The 27,490-nt window shown below is 62.8% G+C and overlaps 2 protein-coding genes across 2 annotated transcripts; both read left to right on the top strand.

Moving 5' to 3' along the window:
* The first annotated feature begins 1,910 nt into the window (after positions 1-1,910).
* Positions 1,911-16,969, top strand: ADSS1 (adenylosuccinate synthase 1). Its single transcript, XM_087813598.1, has 13 exons — positions 1,911-2,096; positions 7,731-7,833; positions 10,493-10,555; positions 11,131-11,181; positions 11,735-11,801; positions 12,630-12,737; positions 12,830-12,911; positions 13,754-13,880; positions 14,062-14,216; positions 14,310-14,434; positions 15,203-15,300; positions 16,649-16,798; positions 16,888-16,969. Exons 1-13 carry the CDS (start codon positions 1,911-1,913, stop codon positions 16,938-16,940), a joined length of 1,368 nt encoding a protein of 455 aa, XP_087669724.1. The 3' UTR covers positions 16,941-16,969.
* Positions 16,970-20,639: 3,670 nt separating this feature from the next.
* On the top strand, positions 20,640-24,255 carry SIVA1 (SIVA1 apoptosis inducing factor). Its single transcript, XM_087813538.1, has 3 exons — positions 20,640-20,810; positions 22,873-23,067; positions 23,766-24,255. Exons 1-3 carry the CDS (start codon positions 20,693-20,695, stop codon positions 23,924-23,926), a joined length of 474 nt encoding a protein of 157 aa, XP_087669664.1. The 5' UTR covers positions 20,640-20,692; the 3' UTR covers positions 23,927-24,255.
* Positions 24,256-27,490: the final 3,235 nt, after the last annotated feature.

The following is a 27,490-nucleotide window of genomic DNA, read 5'->3' as shown; positions in this document are numbered from 1 at the left end:
ATGTGTGTAGGGCCTGCGGGGGGGGGGGGGGTTCTAATTCCGGCTGGGCCGTGTGACTGGCAGGGCCCCAGCTGCTGGGCCTGGACAGAGTTGTTTATAGAAAGGCCAGACTCTCCCAGGCCCACTGGCTATTTATAGACTGGGCCTGGAGGACTTGGTGCCCCAGCCAGCATTTGGCCCTGCAGAGCCTGTCAAACCCGGGAGGTGTCCCCTTGGTTCCCATCCAGGTCTCCCCAGAGAGGGCTCAGAGCCAGCGCTCCCCAGGGGTGGGCAGAGGGAAGCACCCCTCAGCTGACGTGACTCCTGGTGGGCATTCAAAGCCCAGTTTCTTTCATCTGGAAATAAGCAAAAAAGAAACCTCTGGAACCCTCTGGGGCCCTCCTGCTAAATCCAACCCCTTCCCCATCCACACAGCCAGCTATTGTACCCCAAATTCTCTCCCACCCTGAAACCCCCAAGTCCTCGGCACAGTCCCTCCTGGACACCCCTCCTCAGCCTGCTTGGCCTTTGGCCCTCCTGCCCCTAATGCCCTCCTGCAGGGAGGAGGCTGCCTCCCAGGGCTGGGGGCCAGTGGGCTGCCCACTCTGCCCCCCACCCTGCCACTGTCACCAGGAAGTCACAACGTTGATGCCAGCACCTAGTACTCTGCCTGTAACCCACATCGTGGCGTTTACCCCCAACAGTGCTGAGGGAGAGGAATTTCTGATGTCGCCATGTGAGAAGAGGGGCTGGGGCACGGAGGGGCCAAGTGACCTGCCCAGGGTGACAGCGGGGCTCCCACATGGAGGGAGGGAGAGAGGAGTCCAGGAGAGGCGGTGGGCAGTTCTCCATGAGTAGCCTTTGTGTGACAAGCCCAGGGTCCACTCCCTTCTTCCTGGGGAGTGTCTTGTCTCCCTGTCTCCAGCCTGGGAGCGCAAGGAGCCTCCCCAAACCCTCGGCTCTTGCAGCCCTGGCCAGAGGTTAGCGGACCGGCTCCGGGCCCCTCTGCATGGACAGCCCCCAGGGATGGAAGGAGAGGCCCTGGTTCCAGCCCCCGGTGAGGGCCTAATAGGACACTGCTGTCCCCGGGGGGACCCATCGCTGGCCCCTTCTCCCATGCCCAAGCCAGAGTGCGCTTGGGGTGTGTGTGCGGGTGGGGTGGCCCAGGCAGTGCACCCAGCTGGGAACTTAGGAGCCCAGCCGACTGTCACACGGCCTGTCCCGACACCCAGTCCCTTCACAGGCTGGAGCAAGAAAGAGGTCTGGGGACCCCGGGCCCTGCGCATCCCTGGCTGCCCCCCTGCCCCGCCAGGTGCCCTGAGAGCTCGGACGCAGGGCCCTGAGGACCCAGGGCAGCCCGGCTCTCGGACCAGCCCGGGTGCTGGCACCCGCGGCCCCACCGCGTGTCCCGCGCTGGACGCCTGGCTCCCGCGGGTGGCGGGGGCAGCTGTCCTCTCCTGCGCCACCAGAGGGCGCGCGCGGGTCCAGGGGACCCGGGCTCCCCGCCGGCAGGTGCGCGCCCCCAGCCCCGCGCCGGCGGCCCCTGCGGGCGGGGCGCAGAGACGAAGCTCCGCTTTCGCAAGCCGCGGGCGCGCGCTGGAGGGGACCCCCGGGGCCCAGGCCCGGCCGGGCGGGTCCCAGCGCCCCGCGCGCCCCGGGTCCGAGAGGGCGGGGAGGGGGAGCAAGCTCCGCGTGACGTTCGCGGGGCACCCCGGCCAGGCGCGCGGGAGCGGCCCCGGGGCGCGCCGTCCGTCCGTGCGCCCCGAAGTGCGCGCCTCGCGGCGGCGGCGGGGCGGGGGCGGGACCGGGGCCGGAGGTCACGAGCGTCACGGGCCCGCCCCCCGCCCGGGGCCGGCGCCTTTTAATGGCCCGGGCGGGCGGGCGCGCTCCCCGCGGGCTCCGGGCGGCCCAGCGCGCGGACCAGCCGGAGCATGTCCGCGACCCGAGCCTCCAACGACCGGCCCCCGGGCGCGGGCGGCGTCAAGCGGGCGCGGCTGCAGCAGGAGGCGGCGGGCTCCCGGGTGACCGTGGTGCTGGGCGCGCAGTGGGGGGACGAGGGAAAGGGCAAGGTGGTGGACCTGCTGGCCACGGACGCCGACATCATCAGCCGCTGCCAGGTGCGCGGGGCCCCCGCCGGCGCCCCCGGCCCCCCTTCCCGGGCGCCTCCACCCTCCCACCGCGCGCTCGGCGCCCCCTGCGCGGGACGCCCTCCCCGCGCCTCCCGCAGCGACCCCCTCCCCCCGCCCCACCCCCACCCTGCCGGGGCCAGGGGCAGAGCTATAAATACAAATCCTGCTGAGTTGGGGACACCCGATCCTCAGGGGGTGGGGTGCGCCGCTGGGCCCTCCGGGGGGGGGGAGGAGGCGGGGACCCCAGCTCCCAGGTGGTTTGAGGACAACGGAGACACCCCCATTCCTCATTCTGTCCGGGTCGGAGGCGGGGCTGGCGGACTCCAGGCAGGGGGCTGGGTCCTGGGGAGCCCAGCGGGGAGCCGGCGAGGAGCCTCTGGGAGGGGGTTACCCTGGGCTGGTCACCAAGAGGAGGCAGAGGGAGGGCAGGACAGCGGGGAGGACCTGGAGGAAGGCAGGGCAAGGAGGGTCCTGGCAGGGCAGAGGGACAGGGAGGAGCGTGGACTTCTGGCCAGGGTGACAGAGGAGGCCGGACATAGGCTTTGTCCCCTGAGGGCCCAGGGCGGGGCCTCTGCCTGCTGCTGGGTGACAGGCAGGCACTGGGCACTAGGGAGCCACTGCCCCGTGCCAGGGTCACCCAGCCATGCTTGCTGCTGTGGCTGACAGAGGTCAGGGCACAGGCGGGTTGGCTTGGGGGTGTACGCATTAGGGAGACAGGTTTGGAGCCACCAGCAAGAAGGCTGCCAAAGAGGGGAAATGGGTGCCCCTGGGCTCCTCCTCCCTGGTTCTGTGGCTTTTCTCAGCTCCCTCCCAGAGGCTGGGGTTCTGAGTCTCCTGAGAAGGGGCAGGCCCAATGTTCTCGAATCAGGGAGACCTCAACAGCTGGACCACTCTGCCTGATGCTGACCATGCTCCCAGGAGCTTCCTGGGGCTCTCGGGGGTCCCCACCCTCTCTCTGTCCTAAGCCATGGAGAGCAAGCTCCCCCTCCCCCCAAGAGCCCCAGGTGCCAGAAGCAGCCCCCCAGCCCCTGCTGTGTGAACAGGAGCCCTTGTCCCCACTAGCCCAGTGGGGCGCGTGGTCCATGGGCTGCTCCTCGCCTCCCACTCTCTAGCACAGGGCACCCCCTCCCGTTGTCTGCTCCAGTGATGTCCCCCGCCTTCCACATACACGGCTGGCCCGTCTCCCCTCCTCGAAGCAGCACTGCAGTTGCTGCCGATATCCTCATCTGGATGCCGCTGGGCTCTCCTGCCAGCTGCGAGATGGGTTTGGAACGGAGCTCTGCCACCTGGGTCGGGGGCGGGCCCTGTCCACTCCCTTCACTTCCAAGAGCCTTGGACAGACCGACCAAGGGCCAAGCAGGCTGGGGATGGAGTCTGTCTGGGCAGCTTCCTGAAAGGGCCACAGCAAGCCAGCCCCAGTGACCGGGTCACCTGGCCTGCCCCGGGCCTGGGCCTTCCTGATGGCAGCTGCAATCCCCACAGCTACAGTCTTTGCTCTCATCTCAGCTGTTTGGGGCCTGTGGTCCCATCTCGGGCCTGGGCCCCGGCTCCTCCCGCTGTTCTCTGCCTCCCGGACTTGTTTCCGGGGCAGCCTCCCTTCTCCTCAATGGCCTGAGGGCCTGTGTCCCCGTGACCGCCTTTGTCCCAGGGCCTCGCCCGAAAGAACAACTCTTGGTTGAGGTTGAACGAGTGAGTGAGTGGAGCCGGCCAGCGGGCCCCCAACGAGGCGAAGCACCGCCCAGGTGGGGAGCTCCTCGGCGTCACCAGACCAGGGTCCCAGTGAACACAGGCCCTGCTGCGTGCTGGGGGGGCGATCCTGATAAAATCCACTTCTGCCACAGCCCAGAGGCCTCTCCCACCGGGCCACAGCTACGGCCACCCCAGACAGCCGCGTCACACCTCTGAAGAGCTGTCTGCACCCCGGCCCCCACCCCCGCCCCGTGCTCACCTCTCTCTCTGCTCCCCCTGTCCTCTCGTCCTGCACACTGGCCAGGCTAGGGGTGGACACAGGCGGAAGAGCTGGTCCCTGTCCTGAGTGAGCGGGTGCTGGCTGGGTCAGGGGCTGCATCACAGAGGAGAAAGGCCAGGCCGGGCCTCCCTGGGAACCTGGGCCAAGTGGGCACCTTATGACCAAAGTTTGCATCCCAAGCATTAAGGAGACCTGCGTGGGGGGGATCAGAGAAGGAATGGGGGGGGCACAGTGGTGGCTGAGTGGGTCGTGAGAGGTGGAGAACCTAGGAGCTCAGAGGTCAGTAGGAGGCCTCCAAGCAGATAGTGGGGTGTGCAGGGCAAGTACAGATACTCGAGAGCAAGGCTGGGGACACGTGCAGGTGACAAGGCTCACAGTGCCTGCTCCATCCACGGACCCTCCCCCCCCAGTGATGAACATGGGAGTGAGGCGGGGCTTGGAGAGGTGCCCCCAGCAGGGACATCAGGGTTGGGTGTCAGAGCTGCATGAGCCGTTGGGGGTCCCAAGGAGGGTGGCAGAGGCCACACAGGGCAGGGAGGCTCTCTAGGTACAGGGTGCGGTGGGGGGAGCTCTGGGGGGGGGGGTTGCCTGGCCCAGGGTCACCACTGATGCTCTCTGGGGACAGGCTGTGCCTGTGGCTGGGCCTTAGCTGGCCAAATGCAGGGACAGGAAAGGTCAGGCTGGTCCGACTCCCGAGTAGCCCAGCCTCGGCCTTAGTCTTGTTCCCATGTCTGAGAGTGAGGTAGTCCCCCTTTCTTAGATCTCTGACACCAGGGAGGCAGCTGATGTCCACAGGGGACTTTGAGTGACTGGGCAGTGGGAGTGACCTCAGCACCCTGGGGAGGGCAGAGAGCTGTGCCTGAACCCAGGCTCCACCACCCAGGGGAGAGCCTGGAGGAGGCAGAGCCCTGAGGGGTGGACACTGAGATCTGCCTCTGTGCCAGCCCCCCTGACCCGGCCAGGCCCCCAGGGGCTTGGAAGTGGGGTGAGGCAGGCTCTAGGGAACTGTTGCACAGACAGGCCGAGGTTTGGGAACCCCTCGGCTTCCCAGGTCCCAGGACAGTCCTAGCTCACTGTCATAGGGCACCAGGCACAGAGCCTCTGGAACCTGCTCACCTGGGACAGGAGGCTGAGAGCAGCCCAGGAGGCAAGGGCTACGCCTCGGAGGCCAGGCTGGGCCAGGACAGGCCAGCTTCTGTCTCTCATGGGGACCCTGGGCAAGCTGCCCTCTCCACATGGTTTTCTAAACCAGGCTGCCATCCAAGCGGCCATGGCCCACTTCTTAGGCCTGCAGAGGGCAACCAGGCCAAAGCCCAAGGAAGGCAGGTGGGGTGTCTCTGCCCAACCTCACCATTGGCCACGTGTGGCCTGGAGGAGGAGAGACCAGGGTCTCTGGCATGGTCACCCTTGGCCCCTGCAGCCAGCAGGCCCTGGGCTCTGCATTCGGACTGGCTCATGCACCTGGGTGTGGCCTATGAGCTGATGCCCGGCCCTGCAGCTGGCAGGGTCATCTGATGCCCACTGGTCCACAGAGGCCTGCGCCTGTTCCTAGGGGCCTGTGTTTACCCCAAACAAAGGTGGGAGGTTGCTCAGAGGCTGTCACGTACGCAGGCACTCGGCAGGGAGGGAGGCACGGTGGCCTGGGCTCTGCTGCTAGCTCCGGTCTCTGGAGACCTCAGTTTTCCCATCTGTCCCTGAAGACCACACACTCCTCCCCCAGGCTGTCCCTTCTTTGGTGGCAAAGACAACTGTGGGTGTGACCCCGTGTGCAGAGTACCTCGCTGAGGGGACGGTGCCCCTGTGAGAAGACAAGGGCAGAGCAAGGATGGCATCCCTGGGCGGTACAGGGATCCCATGACCCGGGGCACGTCAGTCATGCGTGGGCGCCGGTCTGCTGAAAGCCCATTTTCCCCCACACTCCACGGGCGGTTCTGATGGTCAAGGCCTAGCTCACCACCCCTGCTCCCCCCCTGCATCCGCATCTCCCGTCCCCACAGCCCCCCTAGGAGGCTCACCCCGTTCCCTTCTGAACGTGGGCTCCATCCTGAGTCCCCAAGGCCTGGCGCCCTGCCCGCCCTCACGGAGCACCCTCCTCGGTCTCAGACCTCCCGCACATGCACAGCTGCCACAGCCAAGCACCTGGAAGTGCCAGGGATGCTCGGGGCCAGGGGACAAGGCAGGGCCACTGAGCTATGGGACAAGGCAGGGCCACTGGGGTGCACACCTGGACAGTAGTGACCCCAAGAGTCTGAGACAGCCCACCTGGGAGCACAGCCCCCACACCCTGCGTCAGCGGCTTGGGGGACAGGCCAGAGGGACCTCCCACAGGCATTTCAGGAGCAGGATGCCCCGTGTCCGGGACTCCTGGGGGAATGGGTTTCCAGCAGGGCCCTAGAGGGGAGCCTGCAGGGTGGAGGGCTAGGGCTCCAGCCCGCTTCATTTATCAATTCGAGGACTGAGGTCTCCAGAGTCTGCCCCCAGTTGCCCCCACCCTGGCTGGTTCAGGGAGGGGCTGGGAGACTGGCAGTCTGTCCAGTCTACGACATGAGGAGCAGGTGCCCCTGGCCGGGGTTGGGGAGGAGGCCCAGTCCTCAGCCCAGCCTGGGGTGGGCAAGGAAAGGCAATGAGGGCCCCAGCCTGCTGGGCCCTTCGAGGGTTGGGGGATGCTGAGGCCCCTCATAGCCTGCAGCTCATGACACCCCTCTGCAAGGCAGGGTGTGGCAGGGAGGGGCCCAAGGTAAGCCTGTACCTTAAGGAGACTGAGGCAGGAAGGTGGGGCCAGGCTGGGCTCCAGGGTGCTGGGGACAGAGTGGACGCAATGAGGGGCAGGTCCACGGTGCTGGGCACCAGCAGGCACGGGTCCCTCATGGGACTCTGCTAACTGTTGGGACCCAGGAGGGAGGAGGGGCAGCTGGGAGTGTCCACGCCCTGGGGGCCACAGTGCTCTCTAGTGGCAGGACATGGGGCCGCAGGCCGGGCCTCCCTCTGTGGCATGACCTTCCCTGCTGGCAAAAGTTCCAGAAAGAAGGGATCCCGTGGCCTGGTGTCCCCAAAACAGGATTGGCCTCAAAACTGCTTTTTTTTTTTTTATTCTTAAGTGGACGGTGTGGGCCCTGAAGGAGGGGCTCCCGCTGAGGGGGTGAGGAGCACTGGCCCATGATGGCTCCTGTCCCGCTGGCACCTGTCCCCCTCGCCTCTCTGCCACCGCGGAGCTCAGGCTGTGTGGAGCACGGTGGTGGCCTGAGTTTGTGCTTCTGGGAAGGGTTGGGCCCCTCATTTCTGCCTGAGAGGAGGCCCCCAGAGTGGCTCTAAGCACCCCAGTTTCAGGGGCTGCACCAAGACACCTTGGGGCGTTGGCATGTGGCCCCATGAGAGTTCAGGTGTTGGAAACAGCTTGGGCCCAGTCCTATTCGCGGAGCAGGGCACTGACCCAGCACACCCCAGACATGCTCACAGCTCCCCGAGTCCAGGCATGGACGGCATCTCGGCCCCCTGGGGGTCGGGGCCTCCCCCACAGGCAGTCTAGAGGCAGCTCCTGAGCACCTCACATTGGAGCTGGGTGGCCCGGAGTGCAGCTGGGTGCAGGGCAGGCTCTGCTAGGGTGGTCCAAGCCCCGGGCTCCTGGACACTCAGCTGGTGGTTTCTGTCCCCAGGGGGGCAACAACGCTGGCCACACTGTGGTGGTGGACGGCAAGGAATACGACTTCCACCTGCTGCCCAGCGGCATCATCAACAGCAAGGCCGTGTCCTTCATCGGTGAGTGCCCACCACCCCACCAGGGACGTGGTCAGCCCCAGGGTCCCGATATGTGGAGCTGAACCCCGGCTGTTTCCACACAACCTGTCCAGCCAGGATGAGGTCCGAGGTCCCAGCTCCCCTCAAGAGCCCTGGCCGGAGTGTCTGACCTGGGGGCCTGTCCTCAGCCTAATGGGGCATGTGGGGGGAGCCAGGGCGCCGCCCAGCCTGGGCCAGAGGAAGAGGGGGTGCTGGGGCTCCACTGAGCTCCTGGACTCCCCAGGGGTGCTGAGCAAGCTTGTATGCGTGCATGTGGGTGAGTGTGTGTGTGTGTGTGCTTGTGGGACTGTGCGTGTGCACACCCGTGACTGAGCGTGCCTGCCAGGTATGTGTGCTGATGGGCCTGGCCTCCTGCTGTGTGGGTGGGGCCGAGCCTGGGTGGGGAAGCTGGGCTTTTCCTGGCCCTGCACGAGGTCTGTCCGCAGGGGGCCCTTCTTGCTCCAATCTGCAGTTTCCTGCCCCTAGCCCAGCCCTCTTGCCCTCCCTGAAGCTACCGGATTACTTTTTGGTGCCCCTGAGAGACAGAGCCATCTCTCTCCCTCCCTCCCTCTCTCTCTGTCTCTGTGTCTCTGTCTCTGTCTCTGTCTCTGTCACAAGGCCCAGCGGCCTGTCCTGGCCTTGTCTCTTAGCTGCCCTTACTCAGAGAAGCTTGTCCCGGTCCCCAGGCCAGGCCCCTGGGACAGTCTCAGGGCTTCCAGTACTTTTCCTTCTGGCTCTTTCCATGACTAAGCCACACTCGTGACTCATCTGCACCCACCCCTCCCTGGTCAGGAAGCGGGGGGGCTGCCGTGGCAGGCGAGCGCCTGGCGATGGCATGGGGTCTGGCGCACTGGAAAGAAGCGTGGGCTGCGTGCAGCTGGGCTGAGCAGGAGGTCTCAGCGGCCCCTCCACTCGGGTGCGGACCCAGCCCAGCCATGGCTGAGCAGCTGAGGATGGGGGACCCCCAGCCCGTGCCCCAGCATAGCCTGGTGGGGTGGCCCGGCTGCAGGAAGCCCTCTTGGCACCGCCTGTCTTCGCTCCCCCCCCCCCCCGCCCCCGCCGCAGGAAGCAAGGCCAAGCAGGCACCACTGGATGGGGGTGGGGCTCTGCCTGGTCTCAGAGGAGCTGGAGGTTCATCAGGGCTGGGGGCCGGAGCCCAGGCTAGACGGTCACGAGGGTGCACCAGGAGGGCGGTCAGCTCATGGCACCCGAGAGTCACACTTAGCCAGGGCCGAAGGTGCTGGAGTTTACACAGCTGCCCCTCGGCTTGCAACACTCCCCCAGCCCTGGCCACGTGGTCATCTCGGGACGCTTGGCATTTAGATGACCTTTTGTGCTCGGTGTGGCTTGCGTAGTCTCTGAATCACTCCCACCTGGACCAATGTCCTGTCTCTCTCGGCTGAGCCTGTGCCACGGCCAACCCCGGCAGGGCCAGCACAGGATAGGGTGGCCCTGGCCAGCAGCCTGCGGTCCTGGAGGAAGGCGCCTGCGTTCAGCTTCACCTGGACCCCATGGGAGCGTGTGCCCTCGGGCCAGCCTGCCCATGCCCCCCGCCCGTTCTATGGCTGGGGCAGCAGGGCTCCCGGGAGTTGACCCGCCCCGGAGCGGTGGTGCCACAAGTCTCCGCTTTCCCGTGTTCAGGCCATTTACTAAACCGGAGCACTGTTCTCGAGGCACAATTCACGGGCCACGAAGTTCACCCACAGCTGCGCAGCCATCACTCAGTTCAATTTAGGACAGTGTTGTCCCCCCAAGAAGTTCCTTTCTGCTGCTTGCTGGCCACCCCCTTCCCCCAGCCCAGCCCCACCCTACAGACTGCTCCGTCTCTGCAAATGCGTCAGGCCCGGCTTGTTTTGTGTGGGCCCTTCTTTTACTGTGATAAACTACACACAGCATAGCCCTGACCCGTTTGCTCAGTAGTTAGAGCATCGGCCCTCGGACTGAAGGGTGCCGGGTTCGATTCCAGCCAAGGGCACATACCTCGGTTGCAGGCCTGATCCCCAGCTCTGGTCGGGGCCCATGCGGGAGGCAACCGGTCGATGTGTCTCTCTCACATCGATGTTTCTCTCTCTCTCTTTCTCTGTCCCTTGAACTCTCTCTGAAAAGCAATGGAAAAAATATTCTTGAGCAAGGATTAAAAAATACACACACACACACACAGAGAGTAAAGGCACTGTCAAGCCGTTTTGCGCACAGAGGCATCAGGTACATTCCCATTGCTACACAGACATCCCCACCGTCATCTCCAGAACTTTGTCATTTTCCCCAGCTGAGCCTCTGTCCTGGTTAAACCCCAACCCTACCCTCCCCAGCCCGGCGCCACCATCGCCGTCTCCATGGGCCTGACTCCTCACGGCAGGGGCCACACAGCGTCTGTCCCGCGTCTGGCTATTTACTCAGCGTGACGCATCCACGCTGCAGCAGGTGTCCGCCTGCCCCTCGTTTCCAAGGCCGAGTCGCGCCCCTCGGCGCGATGGGCCACCCAGGTCATCCGTTCCTCCTTGTGGACACCGGGCTGCGTCCGCGTCTCAGCTGCTGTGACCGTTGCCGCCGTGGACGCCGACGTGCCAGTGTCCTGCCGTCATAAGCCTAAGCCCCCAGCGTCCTCGGTGCAGCTCAGTCTCGTGTCCATGTGTTGCAGGCAACGGGGTGGTTGTCCACTTACCGGGCTTGTTTGAAGAAGCAGAAAAGAATGAAAAGAAAGGTGGGTCCGCGTCCCCCAGACGCGCCCTGTCCCGACACCCGAGTGCCCCCAGCGCCCGTGTTGGCCGGTGCCTGGCTGTGCGGTGTCTCTGGTGGGCGGGCCACACCTTCGGGGAAAGATGTGGTTCCTGGGGGTTCCTCGGGGACAGGAGGCAGGCGGGCGGCGACTGAGGCCACCCGCCAGGGTGTCTGGGCCAGTGAGGCCCTGCGAGGGTCATCTAGAGGCAGGTGACCAGCACGCGGCAGCCCTGAGCCCCCGAGAGGGTCATGGAGGAAGCAGAGCCTCAGGCTCAAGTTCAGGTGCAAAGAGGGCTCGTGGGAACCGGACCCCGGGAAACGGGCACCAGGAGGTGCCGGAGGTGCCAGGATGGAGACCCCGTGGGGACATAGATGCCTGCGGGAATGGGGTGGGCATCTGCTGGGGGTAAGGGTCTGGGACCCACAGCAGGGGGAGAGGCCACAAGGGGAGGGCTGGTCACTTGCTCAGCACCGGAGATGACCCTGGTGGTGTTTGCCTGGGTGGGCACTGGGGGAGCTAGCTCACCTCAGCCCTCTTTTCTGTGCCCGTCGCCACAGGCCTCAAGGACTGGGAGAAGAGGCTCATCATCTCTGACCGCGCCCACCTCGGTGAGCGTCGCCCTCCCCTGCCCGTGAACAAGGGACCCCCCCCCCCACCCTCCTCCCCAGCCGCAGAGCCCACATAGCTCCGCACGGCCTTCCCAGAGCACAGGGTGGTCAGATCATGGTCCCCACGGCGGACGGGGAACCTGAAGCCAAGGGGGACTCACGGTCACGCGTGAGTTGGTGGGGAGCAGAGGCTAGATTCTAAAACTCCCCCTTTTTAAATCCTCACCTGCGGATATGTTTTTGTTGATTTGAGAGAGAGAAGAGAGAAACATCGATGTGAGAGAGAAACATGGGCCAGTTGCCTCCTGTACCCACCCTGACCGGAACTCAAACCTGCAACCTGGGTCTGCGCCTTGACTGGGAATTGAACCCGCCACCCTTCAGGTGCACGGGTGATTCTCCAGCCAACTGAGCCACACCAGCCAGGGCCCAATTTGTCCCCTTTGAAAGGGACAACCACCTTTCCACGGGGGCCCGGGCCTGTGGTCGGTGCAGAGGGTGCCCCCCATAACTCCCAGTCTGTTTCTCCCTCGGCGCCCTCCCTGGCCCCCAGTGTTTGATTTCCACCAGGCGGTCGATGGGCTTCAGGAGGTGCAGCGGCAAGCCCAGGAGGGGAAGAAGTGAGTACTGAGGCGCTTCTCGTGGCGGCTCCGTCCAGGAGCTGGTGTCTGGGGGAGTGTCCTGTCCTGCATGACGGGAGGGGAGGGGAACCTGGATCCGGAGTCCCTGGAGATCAGTCGCCCTCGTTTACCCCCAGCCTCCCCAGTCCTGAAACCCGAATGAGCCTGCCTCTCCCTGGGGTCACGACATCCTCACTGGCTGCCACCCCCGGGGCCTGCACCTGCTGTCTGTCACCTGTCACTGGGATCCCCTGCCAGCCTTGATCCCACACACAGGCCACAGCCCCACACGGTGCCCACATCCCGCCCGCCCTCACTTGATGGCCATATTTGGGGTCGTCCAAAGATATTTATTGGAAGGAGGGGGGACTGGTTCTCACATTCTCACACACATGCACACACATGCTGACATACGTACATGCACTCACACAGCTCAGCCAGACACAGGTGGCAATGCCGAGCCTGGGGCCTGGCCGGGGGTGCAGGGTGGGCATGGCTGGCTCCCAGTTCCCAGGAGGAAGTGTCCCCAGTGCTGGGCAAGAGGGATGGGAGGGCACAGTGGGACGCAGGGCCCCACAGCGGAGGCCAGGGGCCGAGGGCAGGGTTAGTTTGGGGCTTAGGACCATCTGCTGCCGCCCAGCCCCGGGGTCCCTGAGACATGGCCATTTGAGGAGTCCCGTCGGTTCTCACTGCCATCCAGACCCCTGGGCCCTTCCGCTGGGGAGGCGCCTTACATGGCACCCAGGGGTGGACATAGGTCTGGGGCGCTGGCTGGGGCCCCCAGTTTCCAGGCAGATCCCCCGTGCTCATGGCTGCGCCGTCTCTCAGCATCGGCACCACCAGGAAGGGCATTGGACCAGCCTACTCGTCCAAGGCGGCCCGCACCGGCCTGCGCATCTGCGACCTGCTGTCTGACTTCGACGAGTTTTCCGCCAGGTACCAGGCTGCCCATAGCCCTGGGGGACTGGCTAGTGTGGGGCCCGGGGGTCCAGCAGGGCCAAGGGGCTCAGTCACTGTCACCTCTGCAGATTCAAGAACCTGGCCCATCAGCACCAGTCCATGTTCCCCACTTTGGAAATAGACGTTGACGGTCAACTCAAAAGGCTCAAGGTAGAGCAAGGCGCAGGGGTGGCCGGGGCGGCAAGCGGTTCTGACGACTTACCTCACTGAGTGCACCTGTTTCAGGGCACAAAGCCCTTCTGGACGTTTCCAAGGCTGGGACCCCGTTCCTCCAGCCCTGTCTGGGGCTGTAAATGGCTGGGACCCCATTCCTCTAGCCCTGTCTGGGGCTGTAAATGGCTGGGACCCCGTTCCTCCAGCCCTGTCTGGGGCTGAAATGGCTGGGACCCCGTTCCTCCAGCCCTGTCTGGGGCTGTAAATGGCTGGGACCCCATTCCTCCAGCCCTGTCTGGGGCTGTAAATGGCTGGGACCCCATTCCTCCAGCCTTGTCTGGGGCTGAAATGGCTGGGACCCCATTCCTCCAGCCTTGTCTGGGGCTGAAATGGCTGGGACCCCATTCCTCCAGCCCTGTCTGGGGCTGTAAATGGCTGGGACCCCATTCCTCCAGCCCTGTCTGGGGCTGTAAATGGCTGGGATCCCGTTCCTCCAGCCCTGTCTGGGGCTGTAAATGAGGGCAGAGACAGACCCATAGGGGCACCAGTCATGCTGGATTAGGGCCCACCCTAGTGACCTCGTTTGAACTTTAATGACCTGCAGTACAGCCCCATTCTGAGGTCCTGGGGATTAGGGCTCCAACATATGAATTGGGGGACACATCTCACCCCATGATGGTCCTGAGGACAGTGCTGAGTCGCAGACAGGCCCTGGGCAGGGTCAGGTTTGCGACCAGGGGCCCCTGGCTGAAGGAAAATGTCTGGATGAGCCAAGCTATGGGGTGGGGTGGGAGCTGGGTGGCTTCCCCGGCCCCCACAGCTACATTCCTCCCTTGCAGGGCTTTGCCGAGAGGATACGGCCCATGGTCCGAGACGGCGTCTACTTCATGTACGAGGCGCTCCATGGCACCCCCAAGAAAATCCTCGTGGAAGGTGCCAACGCGGCCCTCCTGGACATTGACTTCGGTACGTCCCATGGGCTGATCCCAACGCACCGTCCCTTTCGTGTCTGCGGCAGGGAACGTGGCAGAGCCCCCTGAGGGGCTCTGCTGGGGGCTTATCCACCACTGCCCTCTGCCCAGAGAGCCCCCGGGGCTGGGGTGAACTGTGGGGGGGTGGAGGGTCCCCGACCGGTTCTGTCTTGCAGGGACCTACCCCTTTGTGACTTCATCCAACTGCACCGTGGGGGGCGTGTGCACGGGGCTGGGCATCCCCCCCCAGAACATAGGCGACGTCTACGGCGTGGTAAAGGCCTACACCACACGCGTGGGCATCGGTGCCTTCCCCACTGAGCAGATCAACGTGAGTCCCCAGCCCAGGCAGGGCCCCGAGGGGGTGCGGAGGGGGGTCAGGCGGCAGTTCACGCACACAGGGACCTGCCCTGTCCTCACCCAGGAGATCGGCGACCTGCTGCAGAACCGCGGCCACGAGTGGGGGGTGACCACTGGCAGGAAGCGGCGCTGCGGCTGGCTGGACCTGATGATTCTGCGATACGCTCACATGGTCAACGGGTTCACCGCGTAAGCACTTGTCACCGCGTGGCCGTCCCGGCACCATCGACACTGGGGGTGTCCCAGACTCCTGGACCCTACTGGAGCACCTGGAGCTGGGCGTCGGGGCCCAGGGCCACAGTCTCCCCCATGGGTTGGTCACTCCATCTAGACACTTCTGCACGGTGGGGCCACAGTGGGTGGTGATGCTGAGTTCTGTCCCGGGCACTCAGAGCTGGTGAGCAACACCATGAAGGCCAGAGGGCATCTGGGCATCTGTAAAGGATTAAAATAGTTCATCTATAGATGGAGGGGTTGCAAACCCAGAGCAAAAGGACTTACACCCTTGTCCTGACAGACCCAACACGCCACTCCTGGGCCGGGATGATGGGAGCTCAGGGGCAGGGCTGAAAGGGAGACAGAAAAAGCGAGAACCTGGTGTGAGGTCCAGGGGTTAGGGCTTGGTGGGAGGAAGAACCACGAAGCTGGAAGCCGCCATTGGCATTGGAGGTGTGGACATGGGCTGGGTCTCCATGGGCAGCCTGGGCCAGTGGGCAGAGCAGCGTGAATGAGCCTGGGCATGGGCTCTGGGCTAAGACCCCAAATGTGGCAGGTGGAAGGCAGGTGGGGCAATGCCGCCGTGGGCGCTGGAGGTGTGCCCAGCCTGCCCTCTGCGTTCCTCCTGAGCCTCAGCTCTGTCTTCTGTTCACGGAGGCAGAGGGGAAGCGTGGAGGAGGCAGACGGAGCCGTGAGCACGTTTGCCCACGGCTTCTCCATTTGTGCTCCTGGTTTGGATAGGCTGGCTCTAACGAAACTGGACATCTTGGACGCCCTGGACGAGATCAAAGTCGGCGTCTCCTACAAGCTGAACGGGAAAAGGATCCCCTATTTCCCAGGTACTAGTGGGAGGTGGCTTCCCGTGGTGGGCAGCTGCCCCTGGCGCGGGGCAGATGTGACCTGGGGACCTGGCGTGTGCAGAGGCTTCGCTTGTCTGACCACTGGCCAGCACAGGCTGAGGGGCTCTGCCTGGTCTCGGGGTCCCCGCAGGTTCGTCCCGCAGTTTGGGAAGGGCTCAGAGGGACTGGCCTCAGTGGCGGGTGAAAGGCAACTGGGCACCAGCCCTGGAGCTCTGGGGGACCTGCAGGCACATGGGCGTCTAGGCCCACCTCCGGTTAGCAGGCGTGCACTGCTCTGGAAAACCTAAAACTCTGAAGATGGAAAGACGACTGTCTGACCTAAGAAAACGCTTTCATGTGGTCTGTGTAAGACCTAGCTGGGGTTCCCACACACACCCCTCCTTTGAAAAGCCTGCAGGCCATGCTGTTTTCCTGGAGTTCACATTTACGCATCTGGACTGTGGGTCACACAATGATCCCAAGCCCACCAGCGGCACCCTCCCTCGGTGGCTGTGGGCAAGCTCCCCCTCCCTCCCCTGTCGGTGTAGACACCCCAGTGCCTGCCAGGGCCCCCGACTTTTACTACTGACCCTGACCTTTGAGTGGACGCAGCAGGAGTGTGGTATGACCCCAAGGTCAGGGCCCAGGGGACTGTGCAAACCCAGAGGGGGCTGAGGCTCAGGACCCTCGGGGTGGACGGCGTGTTCCAGCATCTTCCATCAGTCGGCATCTGCGAGCCCAGGGATCCCTGCCCTGGGAAGGGCAGGGGGCATAGCTCCTTCAGGATTTCTTAACACTTTATTTTTTAAAATATATTTTTTTAATGGACTTCAGAGAGGAAGGGAGAGGGAGAGAGAGGTAGAAACATCAATGATGAGAGAGAAACATCACCCATCGGCGGCCTCCTGCACGCCCCCTACTGGGGATCAAGCCCAAAATCCAGGCATGCGCCCTGACGGGGAATCGAACCGTGATCTCCTGGTTCAGAGGTCAGTGCTCAACCACTGAGCCACGCTGGCCAAGCAGGATTTCTTAACACTTTAAAATCTCAGCGCCCCTTAGGATTTCTGGACAGGGTCTCTGGTGCTACTCAGATGTCACCCATGGACATCCCAGCAGGGCCCACGGTGAATCCGCGTGTAGGCGGACATGTCCCCTGGTTGGAAGGGGTACAGCCAATGTCTGAGAACCTGTCCCTGATCCTGAGAAAACCAAGCAGGGCAACTTGCCCTCCTCACCACTGAGCCCCTAGGGAAGCAGACCCCAGGCTGGGGATCCCTGCTGCCTAGCATCTGTGTGGTGATGGAGCAGACGTCTGAAGGACACCGCCACCCCTGTGTGTCCCCAGCTAACCAGGAGATCCTGCAGAAGGTGGAGGTGGAGTACGAGACGCTGCCTGGGTGGAAAGCGGACACCACGAGTGCCAGGAAGTGGGAGGACCTGCCCCCCCAGGCCCAGAGCTACGTCCGGTTTGTGGAGAATCACGTTGGAGTAGCAGGTGGGTGCCCTGCCCGGCCACCCTCCCCCTCCCCCTCCCCCTCCCCCTCCCCGAGGTGCCCCAGCCTGAACAACTCTTTTGCCTTCCAGTGAAATGGGTTGGTGTCGGCAAATCAAGGGACTCGATCATCCAGCTGTTTTAGTCGGTGACAGAGCCTACCCCAGCAGGCACAGCGCATCCTGTGCCCTCCGGAGCCAAAGTCGATGCTGTAAAAAAGAAATATGAAACGATTTTCTGGACTTTTATATTTCTCCTTAAGCCTTCAGCTCGACCCATGGATTTCCACGAGCATTTTAAACATCCAGAAGCCAGCACTGTGCACGTTTTTACGATCCTGCTGTTTGGAATGAGCCGAGGTGCTCGAAGCGTGGACCTTAGGTGGCTTGTTTGTGTCTCGTGGTTGTATGTCGAGTGGGAGCAGTGTAGCAATAAACATCCGAGAGCCACTGAACGGCCGTGGTCGCACATGTTTTGTTCAGACTTTGTCATTTTGTCTTGACTTTTAAACACTAGAAGGCGCCACCGATGCTTTGCCGGCACAGCAGCCTGGGTGACCCACATGTTTGGTTCACAAAACCAAGTGTCTGTTTGCTCAGAGCCAGTCTGAGTAAGAGAGGCCGCGGCAGTAAATATGTTTTCCAAAACCAAACACTTAAAAGATTTCACTCTAGAGCCTGAGCACCCGCTCCCCCTCTGCTGGGTGACAGTGCCACCCTGCCCATCTCTGTGTCAGCAGGTCCCCGCCTGGCCCTCTGGGTCTCCATGGATGGGCCAAGCCACTGGTCACGAGCCTGTTCCTGGGGCTCCACCGTGCTCTCAGACGTCTCTGACGGGGCCCAGGATGGCCGCAGGAACTTGCAAGAAGTAGGGAAAACACATTCTGCACCAGCATCCTTGGGCCTCACCATCCCCAGCAGCGCAACTGCGTGGGGTGCAGGTGACAGGGACACACAGAAACGGCCTGAGTTTCCAAAGAATGATTTCCTCCCTCACAACACAGCAGGAGAGACGGAGGGAGAGAGCCTGAGGCAGGTGAGCTCTGGGGACCCCGGCCCCCGACGGCCTCCGGGAAATGGCTTCTCCTTACGAGATGACTGTCTGGTAACCTCTTGCTACCACTGAGATGCACAATTCTGACAGCCAATCAGAGTCTACATTTTTTTAAAATATATGCTTTTATTGACTTTTTTAGAGAAAGAGGAAGGGAGAGGGAGAGAGAGAGAGAAACATCAATGAGAGAGAAACACTGATGGGCTGCCTCTTGCACACCCCCTACTGGGGATTGAGCCCAAAACCCGGGCATGTGCCCTGACTGGCAAGGGAACCAGTGACCTCTTGGTGCAGGGGCCGACCGACGCTCATCTAACTGAGCCACACTGGCCGGGTAAGAGTCTGTATTTTTCAAAAGAGAGAAATGGCTTCCAGCTGCGTAGAGAGCATCCAGCCTGGCCTCGCGAGGTGAGCCTGCCGTTTTAACTTGGGAGTGGCGGGAAGGTTTCCATCTGGGTTCTGCGGTGGCCACTAAACCCTCTGCTCGGACACGGGTTGGTGCTGCATTTCCTCCATCTCTGGACAAAATCTTCGGGAGGAAGCCCCAGGCTGTGACGCGGCATACGTCACGAAAAGAAGACTGGCACCTGTGTAGATTGAAGAAGAGATTTTCCCCGGCCACCTGAAGACAAGCCCCGGAGCAGAGCTCTGGGAAGCCTTGAAAAGGTCCGGCTGCAGGAACATGAGGGGTGCTCGTGGGGGCGGGAGCGCCGAGGGGAGCACAGGTGTGCACCTGCTGTTTCATCAAGTCACGTGCATCCAGAGACGAGCAGCTTTACGTCAGCGGCAGAGAATGTGCAGATAGGGTGGGGCCTGGAGCACCTGGAGTCGAGAGTCTGGAAAGGGGTCTGGAAGCAATTATCTTGAACCTTTTATCGGGACATAGAAAAAACAGGTGGCAGTCTCTAATCACCTGCCTCTGTGACTGGGGCTGTTGGGGAGTGCACGTGGCCAGCCCCACCGTCAGCCTCGCCCCAAGGCGAGGAATGCACTCTGTCCCCTTGGTCACTGAGCAGGTTGGAACAGCTTGGACACCCTTTCCTGTCTCACCTCTCTGCACATTTTACAGGTGAAAGCGCATCGGCTTAGAGAAGTCCTGCTTCCCCAGCACCGACCGGCCAGGGGAAGGGGCTGTGTCCTTCGAGGGGTGGGCTCGTACAGACACCCCGTTATTCAGTATCGGATGTTTTGAGAGTCTGAGTTATTATAATAAGGGGGTTCTCTGTACTTTGCACCAATAACACAGCCCCCCTGTAGATGAGCTCAGAGTGGTCTTAGTTCAATATGTGGATAAAAGACAAATAGGAGATTTGGTAATGTTGTTGGATAAAATGTATTTTTCCCCCTGCGCTTTGGAAAGCTGCCAGTTTCCTTGGAATTAAATACTCACCTACCGCCCGGCGGTGTGGCCCAGTGGGCTGAGCACCCTCCCCTGCACCGGGAGGTCACAGGTTCGATTCCCAGCAGGGCCCGTCCCCAGTGGGGGGCCTGCAGGAGGCGGGGATCAATGTTTCCCTCCCCCTCTTGCTTCCTCTCACGTGCTCATCTAGCTACCCCCAAACCACCGCACTCCTGGGCACTGACCCACAAGCAGTGGGCACAGATGTCCAGGAAAAGTCTTACCGGGAGTGTTCAGAGCAGCTGCCTTCGTTACCGCCCACACCAGGCACCAACCCAGGTGCCCGTCGACAGGTAGACAAGCTGTGGTCCATCCACGCGCGGAACCCGCTCAGCCGCAAAAGGAGCGGGCCGCGGCGGGACAGGACGCGGGCGGCCTCGCGGTCAGCGTGGGGGGCAGCGGGCGAGCGCCGGGGGCGGGGAGCGGGGCACCCATCACTCCTGCGGGGGCCCAGGGACGGCCGAGTCGCCCAGGGGTGCGTGCCCAGCGCCGGGCGTGGAACTGCGGGTGTAAGGACACAATTTCGCTGTATGTACATTGCACCCCCATTTACAAGTAAAAGCAAGAGCAGACGTTCTCTTTTTAAACTAAATTTATTGGGGTGACACTGGTTAATACGGTCGTGAGTTGTAAGTCTCTGATATTGTAACATTGTAACAATGCGCCGCGACAGCGCCGCTGTTTCGTGCTAACGCCGCAGCACCTGTGCGCCTGGGGGGACACCCCGGCGGACGTGACGTCACCCGGGACGTACAGCGAGACCACGGCGTCGGCTCGTCACCGGAAGTGCATCGGGCAGGAGCCGGAAGAAGCCCCGGGAGGCAGCGGTGCGGCCCGAGCCAAACGGAGCGGCTGTGGGGAGGGACTTCCGGGCGGCGGAGGACTGGGGCCCGGGGAGCCCGCGCGCCCCGCGGTTCCGTCGCAGCAGCCGCGCCCGCCTGCTCCGGGGACGCCCCCGGGCGTGCACACGTCACTCTGTACTTCCGTGAGGATGGGAATCCGACGAAGTGAAAATTAGGAGAAAGGGAGTTACCCGCTAACTCTGGTGACTTAAACGAGGAAATATCACCGGTGTCGACAGTTGTTTACCGACCAAGAACGCGGGACACCTGCCCCTCCCGCAGCCCGGGTGCCTCCCGCGAGCCCTGCCCCAGGGCCGCCTTCGGCCCGGCCCGCGGCGCGCGCTCGCGGCCCCGCCCGCTCCCAGCCCCGGCGCGCCCCTTCGCCCTGGCTTTTTCCCGCGCGGGGAGCTAGCCCCGCCCCCGATAACTCCCTGGCCTATCCTGCGCCGCGCTGGGCACGAGCCCCGCCCCTGCCCTCTCCCCCGGCCTATCCCGCGCGGCGCCGCGCGCGAGCCCCGCCTCCACCCTGCGCGGGGTTGGCGCGCGCGTGTGACGTCACGAGCGTGGCCGGGCGCGGACGCCGAGCTCCCCGGGCCCGCGGCGATGCCCAAGCGGGGCTGCCCCTTCGGGGACGCGGCCCCGCTGCAGCTCAAGGTCCGCGTGGGCTGGAAGGAGCTGGGCCGCGGCGTGTGCGCCGAGCGTTACTCGCGGGAGATCTTCGGTGAGTGCGGGGTAGCGCGTCCTCCCTGCGACGCGGGGCTCGGCCCGGCGGTCCCCACAGGCCGCGCCCCGGGAGCCGGGGGTCGGGAGCAGCGAGCGGGGCGGCACTGCGCCCCGGGAGGAGTGCCCCCGCCTCCCCAAAACTGGCGGCCCGTGCGCGGCACCGCCTCCGGCTGGGCCCCGCGGGGATGCCGGGCGCGCGTACCAGCCGACCCTGGGGGCCCGGCACCGGGGGCCCTGAGGCCCAGCGAGAGGCCGGCGAGTGGGGCGTCCTGGGGCCAAGCCGACCTGGGCCCGCGCTAACCTGGAGGGGTCTGCGGGCGCCCTCCCTGCCCGGCACCGCGCGCGCAGGGTCTGGGGGACCAGCGGGAGGAGGAACGGCCGGGATGGCCCGGCGCGCTCGGGTCGCTGCGGGACCACCCGCAGGGGTGGCCTTGTGTCCTGGAGGAAGAGTCCGGGCTGAATCCTGCAGGGCGGGAGGAGGGGCCCGCAGAGAGAGGGAGGGACGGCTTGTGCAAAGGCCCGGACGCGGGAGGTGCAGTGGGATTTCGTGTGGCCCGAGGTCCAGTTGGGGTGATGGGGAGGGCAGCGAGCCCTCGGAGGCCTTCTCACCTAGCGCTCTCATGCAGATGTTTAGGTGCGTTGATATTATTGACCATCAATTTGGGGCAGCTGCTGCGTGGAGCTTCCCTTACTGAGGGGTGGCGGCCACAGATGTGCGCCCGCTGAGCAGTTAGAAAGTGCCCTGGGTGTTTGTCGTTGAGGGGTGCTGCGATCTGCCCCCCGAGACCCTGGTTCACTCCTCCTGCTGCCCGCATTCACCCAGCTACCAGCACTCGGAGCCACTCTGCCCTTAGTTTCCTCCTGTACTCGAGCTGTAGACACAGCTGCTCTCCGAGGCCGTGCAAGTGATAAAAGTCAGTGAAGCTGGGGGAACTGTGGCTCATCTGCAAGTGTGTGTCCCACCGGGAAATTCAGAACCGTAGACACAGCAGGCAGCCAGAGCTTAAAATGGGAACCAAAGTGGTCTCTCTGCCTTCTCCCTGATCACCATCCTGGAGCATTTGCAGGGCCCGGTGACTTGCAGGCCCCTCAGGGAGCGGGGCTGGGCTCCCTGGGCCCCCAGCGTGAATTCATGTTTCAGGTAATGAACTGCCTGCTCCAGGCCGTCACCCTGACCACGAGACTTTGAAGACAAGCATTAGCCTCACAGCCTGACCCCCAGCCTGGTTCCCATCCCAGTGTGAGGGCAGGGGCCACAGGCGAGCCTAGATGAGGAGGACCTGAGTGTGGCGGGACTGTCACCAGACACTACATTTGAGCTACCGGATAACTGTTCTTGTCAACTCCACGTAGAGCCACCAGCTTCTGGCATTTTCACCCCGGCCCTGCTGGGACACAGCAGGAAGGACAAAGCATTTGGGGGGCTGTCCCCTGGCACTTGATCTTGTGAAAGCCTCTGGGTGACTGGCGTGTGGCGGATGGGAAGCCACTGCCCTGAGTGCAGAGCAGCCACCTCAGCCCCGGCTGCAGGGGTGGGGTCCGGTGGGGTCCAGGGCCCACAGAGGCCTGGAAAGTCCTCAGATACCTTTGTCAGGAGCTGGCTGCTGCCATGTTTCTTGCCAGCAGCTCTGCAGTGAGTGAAAGGGGTGCACAGTGGCCCAGGCTTGGAGGCCCAACTCTGAGCCTCTGTCTGTGAATTTGTGCTCGATGGCACAGACTACTCTGCCGGATGAAGCTGGCTGGCAGGGTGCTGGGGAGGAGCGGGCAGCGGTGAGGGGGGCCCACACCTTAAGAGAGCTGGGAGGAAAATGTGCAGTGACCGCGACAGAGCCTGGGTGGGGCTGCAGGGTCCCAAACCTCTCTGCAGGGGGTGGCAGCTGAGCCTGTGTAAGGAAGGGCAGGAGGCAGAGTGGACCCAGTTCACCGAGGGCAGCAGGGGGTGAGGGAGCCTGGAGAACAGAGCACAGAGGCGCCTTGCCACACCTGGCTTGCAGGACGAGTTGGCTTTGCCAAGGCAGCCACACTTCGAAGGTGTCAGTAGCAGTGCTTTGTCTCCCCAGAGAAGACCAGACAGCTCCTTTTTCACGGGGCGCAGGCCTGCATGGACCATGTGTGGGAGGAAGGCTGTGCTGTGGTTGACCTACCGGAGTCCCCGAAGCCAGGTCTCATGGAAGCCCCACGGGCCACGCGTGGGCAGATGCTGATCGGACCGGATGGCCGACTGACCAGGAGGGGAGCCCAGGCCTGCGAAGCCGGTGAGTGAGGCCGACAATAGGCGCTACCCAGCGGTGCACTAGGGATGGACATGGCAGGTGCCACCCTACCATCCGAGACATTGTCTGCCCAGTGGAGGTTGGAGCTGGGTCAACCCTGGGAGGCCCTGACTTGTGGAGTCTCTGCCCCCCATCGACACTCAAGTCAGGGAGTTAGGAACAGCTTCTGACTGTCAGGTTGAAAGGAGCAGAGACCCCCGCTTTCCCCACAGGTGGCCCCTGTGAGTGTCCCTCCCGCTTTCCCTGCAGGTCCACAGAGTCCTGTCTAAGTGGGAACAGCCTGGTTGTGTTGGTGTTCACCTCAGACTGTCATCTGTGTTGTTGGTTATAGTCCCTGGCCTACCCCTCGGTCTGGGTAGGACCCAGGAACCTCTATTAATCTGTGACACAGGCCACATGTTGAGACACACAGAGATGAAGACCGAGAGACTCCCAGTACAAGCAGGGAGGAGCTGGCCCTTCCAGCAGTGGCAGCCAGAGGGTGGGAGGTTTAGTAGCAGGAGTCACAAAAGCCCCTAGGCTCTCTCCCTATGAAGCAGGGCTGTGTGCCGTCCCTGCCCACAGGTGGTCCTGAGGGTCCGGGAAGGAGGGCCAGCCTGCCCCCGGGGAGGCAGTGGCCCGGCAGCTCCCAGCACTGCGAGGCCCCTGCCTGGCTGACAGGTGGTGTTTCTTCCTCACAGACGTGCCTGGGGCAGCGTCCAGAGCCTGCTCCTCGTGCGTGCGAGCTGTGGACGGGACAGCGGCGTGCGGCCAGTGTGAGCGTGCCCTGTGTAGGCGGTGTGTGCGCACGTGCAGCAGCTGCGGGGTTGTGGCCTGCACCCTGTGTGCCCTCGTGGAGTAAGTTCTGGACCCGCAGGTGGGTGGGGGGTGCTGCCCAGCAGGAGTGGACTGTATGAAGACTGTGGTCAGTCCTCTGGGAAACCCATGTCGCAGGCGGCCAGCTTGTCCCGGGCGTGATCTGTGGTCTACCACAGTTCTGTTCAGTGTTTCCAGCCCTGACGTCAGGACGGTGCACACGGCTCTCCTATGCAGGGTCTCCTCATTAGAGCAAGCCCTGATAGGTGGCAGCCGGTGCGCTGTGCTTGTCACGGCATATGTGTGGGATGGTTGTGGGCTGTGGAGCAGGAAGTGGAATGTTTGCTTGGCCTGTTACTCGAGTGTGTGAATGAGCGTGAGCCCACCGCAGCCCTGTGCCCTGTAAGAAGACGCATCCCCCAAGCAGCCTTGGAGCTGGTCTATAGACCTGGAACTAGCTTCGACCCAACCTCGGGAAGTTAGGGGGGCTGTCTAATGGGACAGAAAGCCAGGGAGGTGTGGATGGCCCGAGGAACGACCCAGGCCCCTCTGCGGCTCCCAGGAAGTGGGACCCAAGACTGCAAACGCTCCCGCCGTCTAATTTGGAGGTTATGTGTTGGGCGAGTTATGAATGTGACTTAGTCACACCAACTTAATTCTCCTGAATCACCGTGGCCAGTGACCACCTCAGTTGAGGACAGGAGCACAGCAACAGGGCAGGTAGAGGGCTCTGACTTCTCGGTGATGGTGCAGACCCAGCAGCCTTCTTGGTTTTCTGTAGTGTGTTGCCAATTTCCTGGTCTTGCCCGACTTCTCCTGATGAGTTTCCCCTGCGATTCCCTGCATTTTCTCTTATTTATCTTATTTGATGTAAACCATTGTGGTCCAGTAACCCCCAACTGGATACCTGGGAGGTTCTGTGGGGCCCCCATCCAGTATGACACCCAGGTTGGACCTCAGGCAGCTTGTTGACTGTGTCAGTCCATAAACACTCTGGCCTTTGTCCTCACGCTGGTGGCCGGAAGTCTGGGATGGGGCGTCTTGGGGGGTTCCTGCCAAGGCTGGGAGGGATCCCTCCAGCCTGTCCTGCATCCAGTGGTTGCTGCCAAGCTGTGGTGGCCTTCTGTGTCCTGCATTGTCTCCCCTTTGCATGAGTCCTTATCACATATTCTTTCTCAGGACATTCTCTTGCAGGGGTACCTCATCCTAGCTCACTATACCTGTGGCAAGTGGCCCCATCTCACGGTCAGGTCTCGCCTGGGGGTAGCGCCTCAGCAAGTAAACTTGGGGGGGACACAGCTCAGCCCTAACACCAGCTCTTCTCTCTCCTCCCCGCGGTGCCACAGCTGCAGTGACGTTCACGAGAAGGTGCTCTGCGCCAGCTGTGCCATGTTCGAGTGCTGAGGGCCTGGTGGATGTGGCCTTGCCTGGACGACCTCACTGCTAGATGACCTCACTGGCATCGGTGCAGAGGGACCTTGGGGGGGTGGGGGGGGCAGCCTTTTTGTTTGATATTTGTACTCATGGTGGCAATGAATAAATCCTATATATTTTGACCAGAGGACTGCTTATTTTAACAGTCCTGGGGGTGCTGCCTCCTGGTCATGTGACGGGCCGTGTGCTGGAGGGGCCCCCAGAGGAGTTAGGACCCCCATGTTGCTCTGGCAGCTCATTCAGTGCTCACTGAGCTCCCTGCGAGGTGCATGTCTGTCACCCAACCTTACAGGTGGGGAAACCAAGGCCACCCAGCCAATCTTAGTGAGAAAGGCTTTGACCCAGGTCGTCTGACCATTGTGCCAGCACCTCGGGGGGAGGGCGAAGTCCAGATTTTCCTGAGATGCCGCCATCACACACCCTCTGGGGGCCTCATTTATTCACACCTGCCCAGTCGTGGGCAGTCCCAGTGCTAAAGATCAGCCTGTTTCCACTTCCTGCCCCTCCTAAGGCAGCCTTGAGAGGGAAGAGCAGGTTTGGGTGGGACACGGGAAGGACCCCAGCCCCGCTGGCCCTCGCTGTCCCACAGGGCGTGCCACTCCCTGCCTGCTCGGGCCTTGCTAGCCAGGCAGGACAGCGCCCAGGAGTTACCTCTCTGAGGTGCCTGTCTCCTGGCACCCCAAGCTGCTCTCTCCAGATAGCTCTGCAGTTGTCCCCCCTGGGATGGGGCACAAAGTGAGGTCATGCTTGTGTCCGTGCCCATGACCTTGAAGCCTTTCCTGGCCGTGGAAGTATCCCTAAGGCATCCCTCCCCCATCACAAAAGAGGGTCCGGTGGGAAGGAGCAGATGGCACCCTCAGCTTGGCCAGCTGGGCCCCCACCTGACACCCCAGCTCCAGCTTTGAAGGCACCTCCCCATTTTCATACTGCACCTGCCACTCTTGGTGGCCATGTGCTCAAAGTCTGAGAATAATGGGCGGGTGTAGCTAGGTTTTAATTGTGTGAAAATACTCACAAAACTTGCCGTCTTCCCCACTGTTAAGTGCACAGCTCAGCAGCATTAAGCACATTCACTTATGTTCCCATCACCACCATCCTCTCCAAACGCCTGTCATCCTGTGAAACAGCCTCTGTCCCCGTCAATCCCTAACCCCTCCCCCAGCCCAACAGCACCATCACTGTCTCTGTGGGTCTGACTCCTTATATCCGGGACCTGTGTGAGTGGTCACGCAGTGTCTGTCCTTCTGTGTCTGGCTTATTTCACTGAGCGTGACGTGCTCAGGTCCATCTGTGTCCATTGTGCTGTAGGTGTCGGCGCGTCCGTCCTTCCTAAGGCTGAGTACACTCCACAGTGTGGGTCGACCACACTGGGTTATCCGTCCCTCCTTGTGGACACAGTTGCGTCCACGTCTCAGCTGCTGAGACTGATGCCGCTGTGAACGTAGGAGTACACGTCTCTTGGAGCCCCTGCTTTCAGTTCTTTGGGGTGTATGCCAGGAAGTGAGGTTGCTGGGGTGGCGGTTGCTATGTGTTAATTGCCTGAGGTTCCTCCACTGTTCACGGCTCACAGGGTCCCGTGTGACACACATGGTCATTATCTGAAACCTGGGCCTCACCGCCAGAGCATCGTGTGTGGCTTTTGCTGTTTGTGGCTTACAGAGAAGCTGTGCCTGTTGTCACTGCTGTGATGTGACACTCAGCATGTGAAAACTGAGGGGACAGGGGCCACCCAAAGGACTAGGACTGCTTGACGTGCCCAGGCCTGGACTGTCCCCCACCCCAGGCACACGTGGATTCAGGATACAGGTGCCAGGCCCCATACACGTCCAGGCGTCCTGGCACCCCTGCAGGTGGCACCCACTCGGGATGAGCCAGGTCCTGTTACCTGCTAGGTGCTGGCTCCTCTCCTCACCACCAGGTGGCGCCCACAGCACACCCTGCTGGGCTGCTCTGCTTGGGCGGGGGGACTGGACACCCTCAGCCCCACAGGACCTTGGCCAGCTCTGGGTCCTGCAGGGTCCTTCCTGATGGTCAGATGACCCATGAGCATGGGGCAGCCAGGGTAACCCCCCCTGCAAGTCCTGTGGGAGCTGGTGGGGAGACATCTTCCCTCAGAAGCTGTCCTGGGGTCTCCGCCAGAAGGAGAGTGCTCCCCACAAGCAAAACAAGCCACAAA

Source organism: Miniopterus natalensis, chromosome 1 (assembly GCF_054644295.1).
Source record: "Miniopterus natalensis isolate mMinNat1 chromosome 1, mMinNat1.hap1, whole genome shotgun sequence".
In the NCBI taxonomy this organism is placed as follows: Eukaryota; Metazoa; Chordata; class Mammalia; order Chiroptera; family Miniopteridae; genus Miniopterus; species Miniopterus natalensis.
The sequence above is the reverse complement of the archived record's forward strand: the minus strand, read 5'-3'. Positions and strand labels throughout refer to the sequence as shown.

Bases quoted from the DNA above. Each gene is read 5' to 3' on its own strand.
- ADSS1 (XM_087813598.1), top strand. From the start codon at position 1,911: ATGTCCGCGACCCGAGCCTCCAACGACCGGCCCCCGGGCGCGGGCGGC. The intron at 11,802-12,629 runs GTGAGTACTGAG...GCCGTCTCTCAG, and splicing joins CAAGCCCAGGAGGGGAAGAA to CATCGGCACCACCAGGAAGG. The intron at 15,301-16,648 runs GTACTAGTGGGA...GTGTGTCCCCAG, and splicing joins AAGGATCCCCTATTTCCCAG to CTAACCAGGAGATCCTGCAG.
- SIVA1 (XM_087813538.1), top strand. From the start codon at position 20,693: ATGCCCAAGCGGGGCTGCCCCTTCGGGGACGCGGCCCCGCTGCAGCTC. The intron at 20,811-22,872 runs GTGAGTGCGGGG...TTGTCTCCCCAG, and splicing joins TTACTCGCGGGAGATCTTCG to AGAAGACCAGACAGCTCCTT. The intron at 23,068-23,765 runs GTGAGTGAGGCC...TCTTCCTCACAG, and splicing joins AGCCCAGGCCTGCGAAGCCG to ACGTGCCTGGGGCAGCGTCC.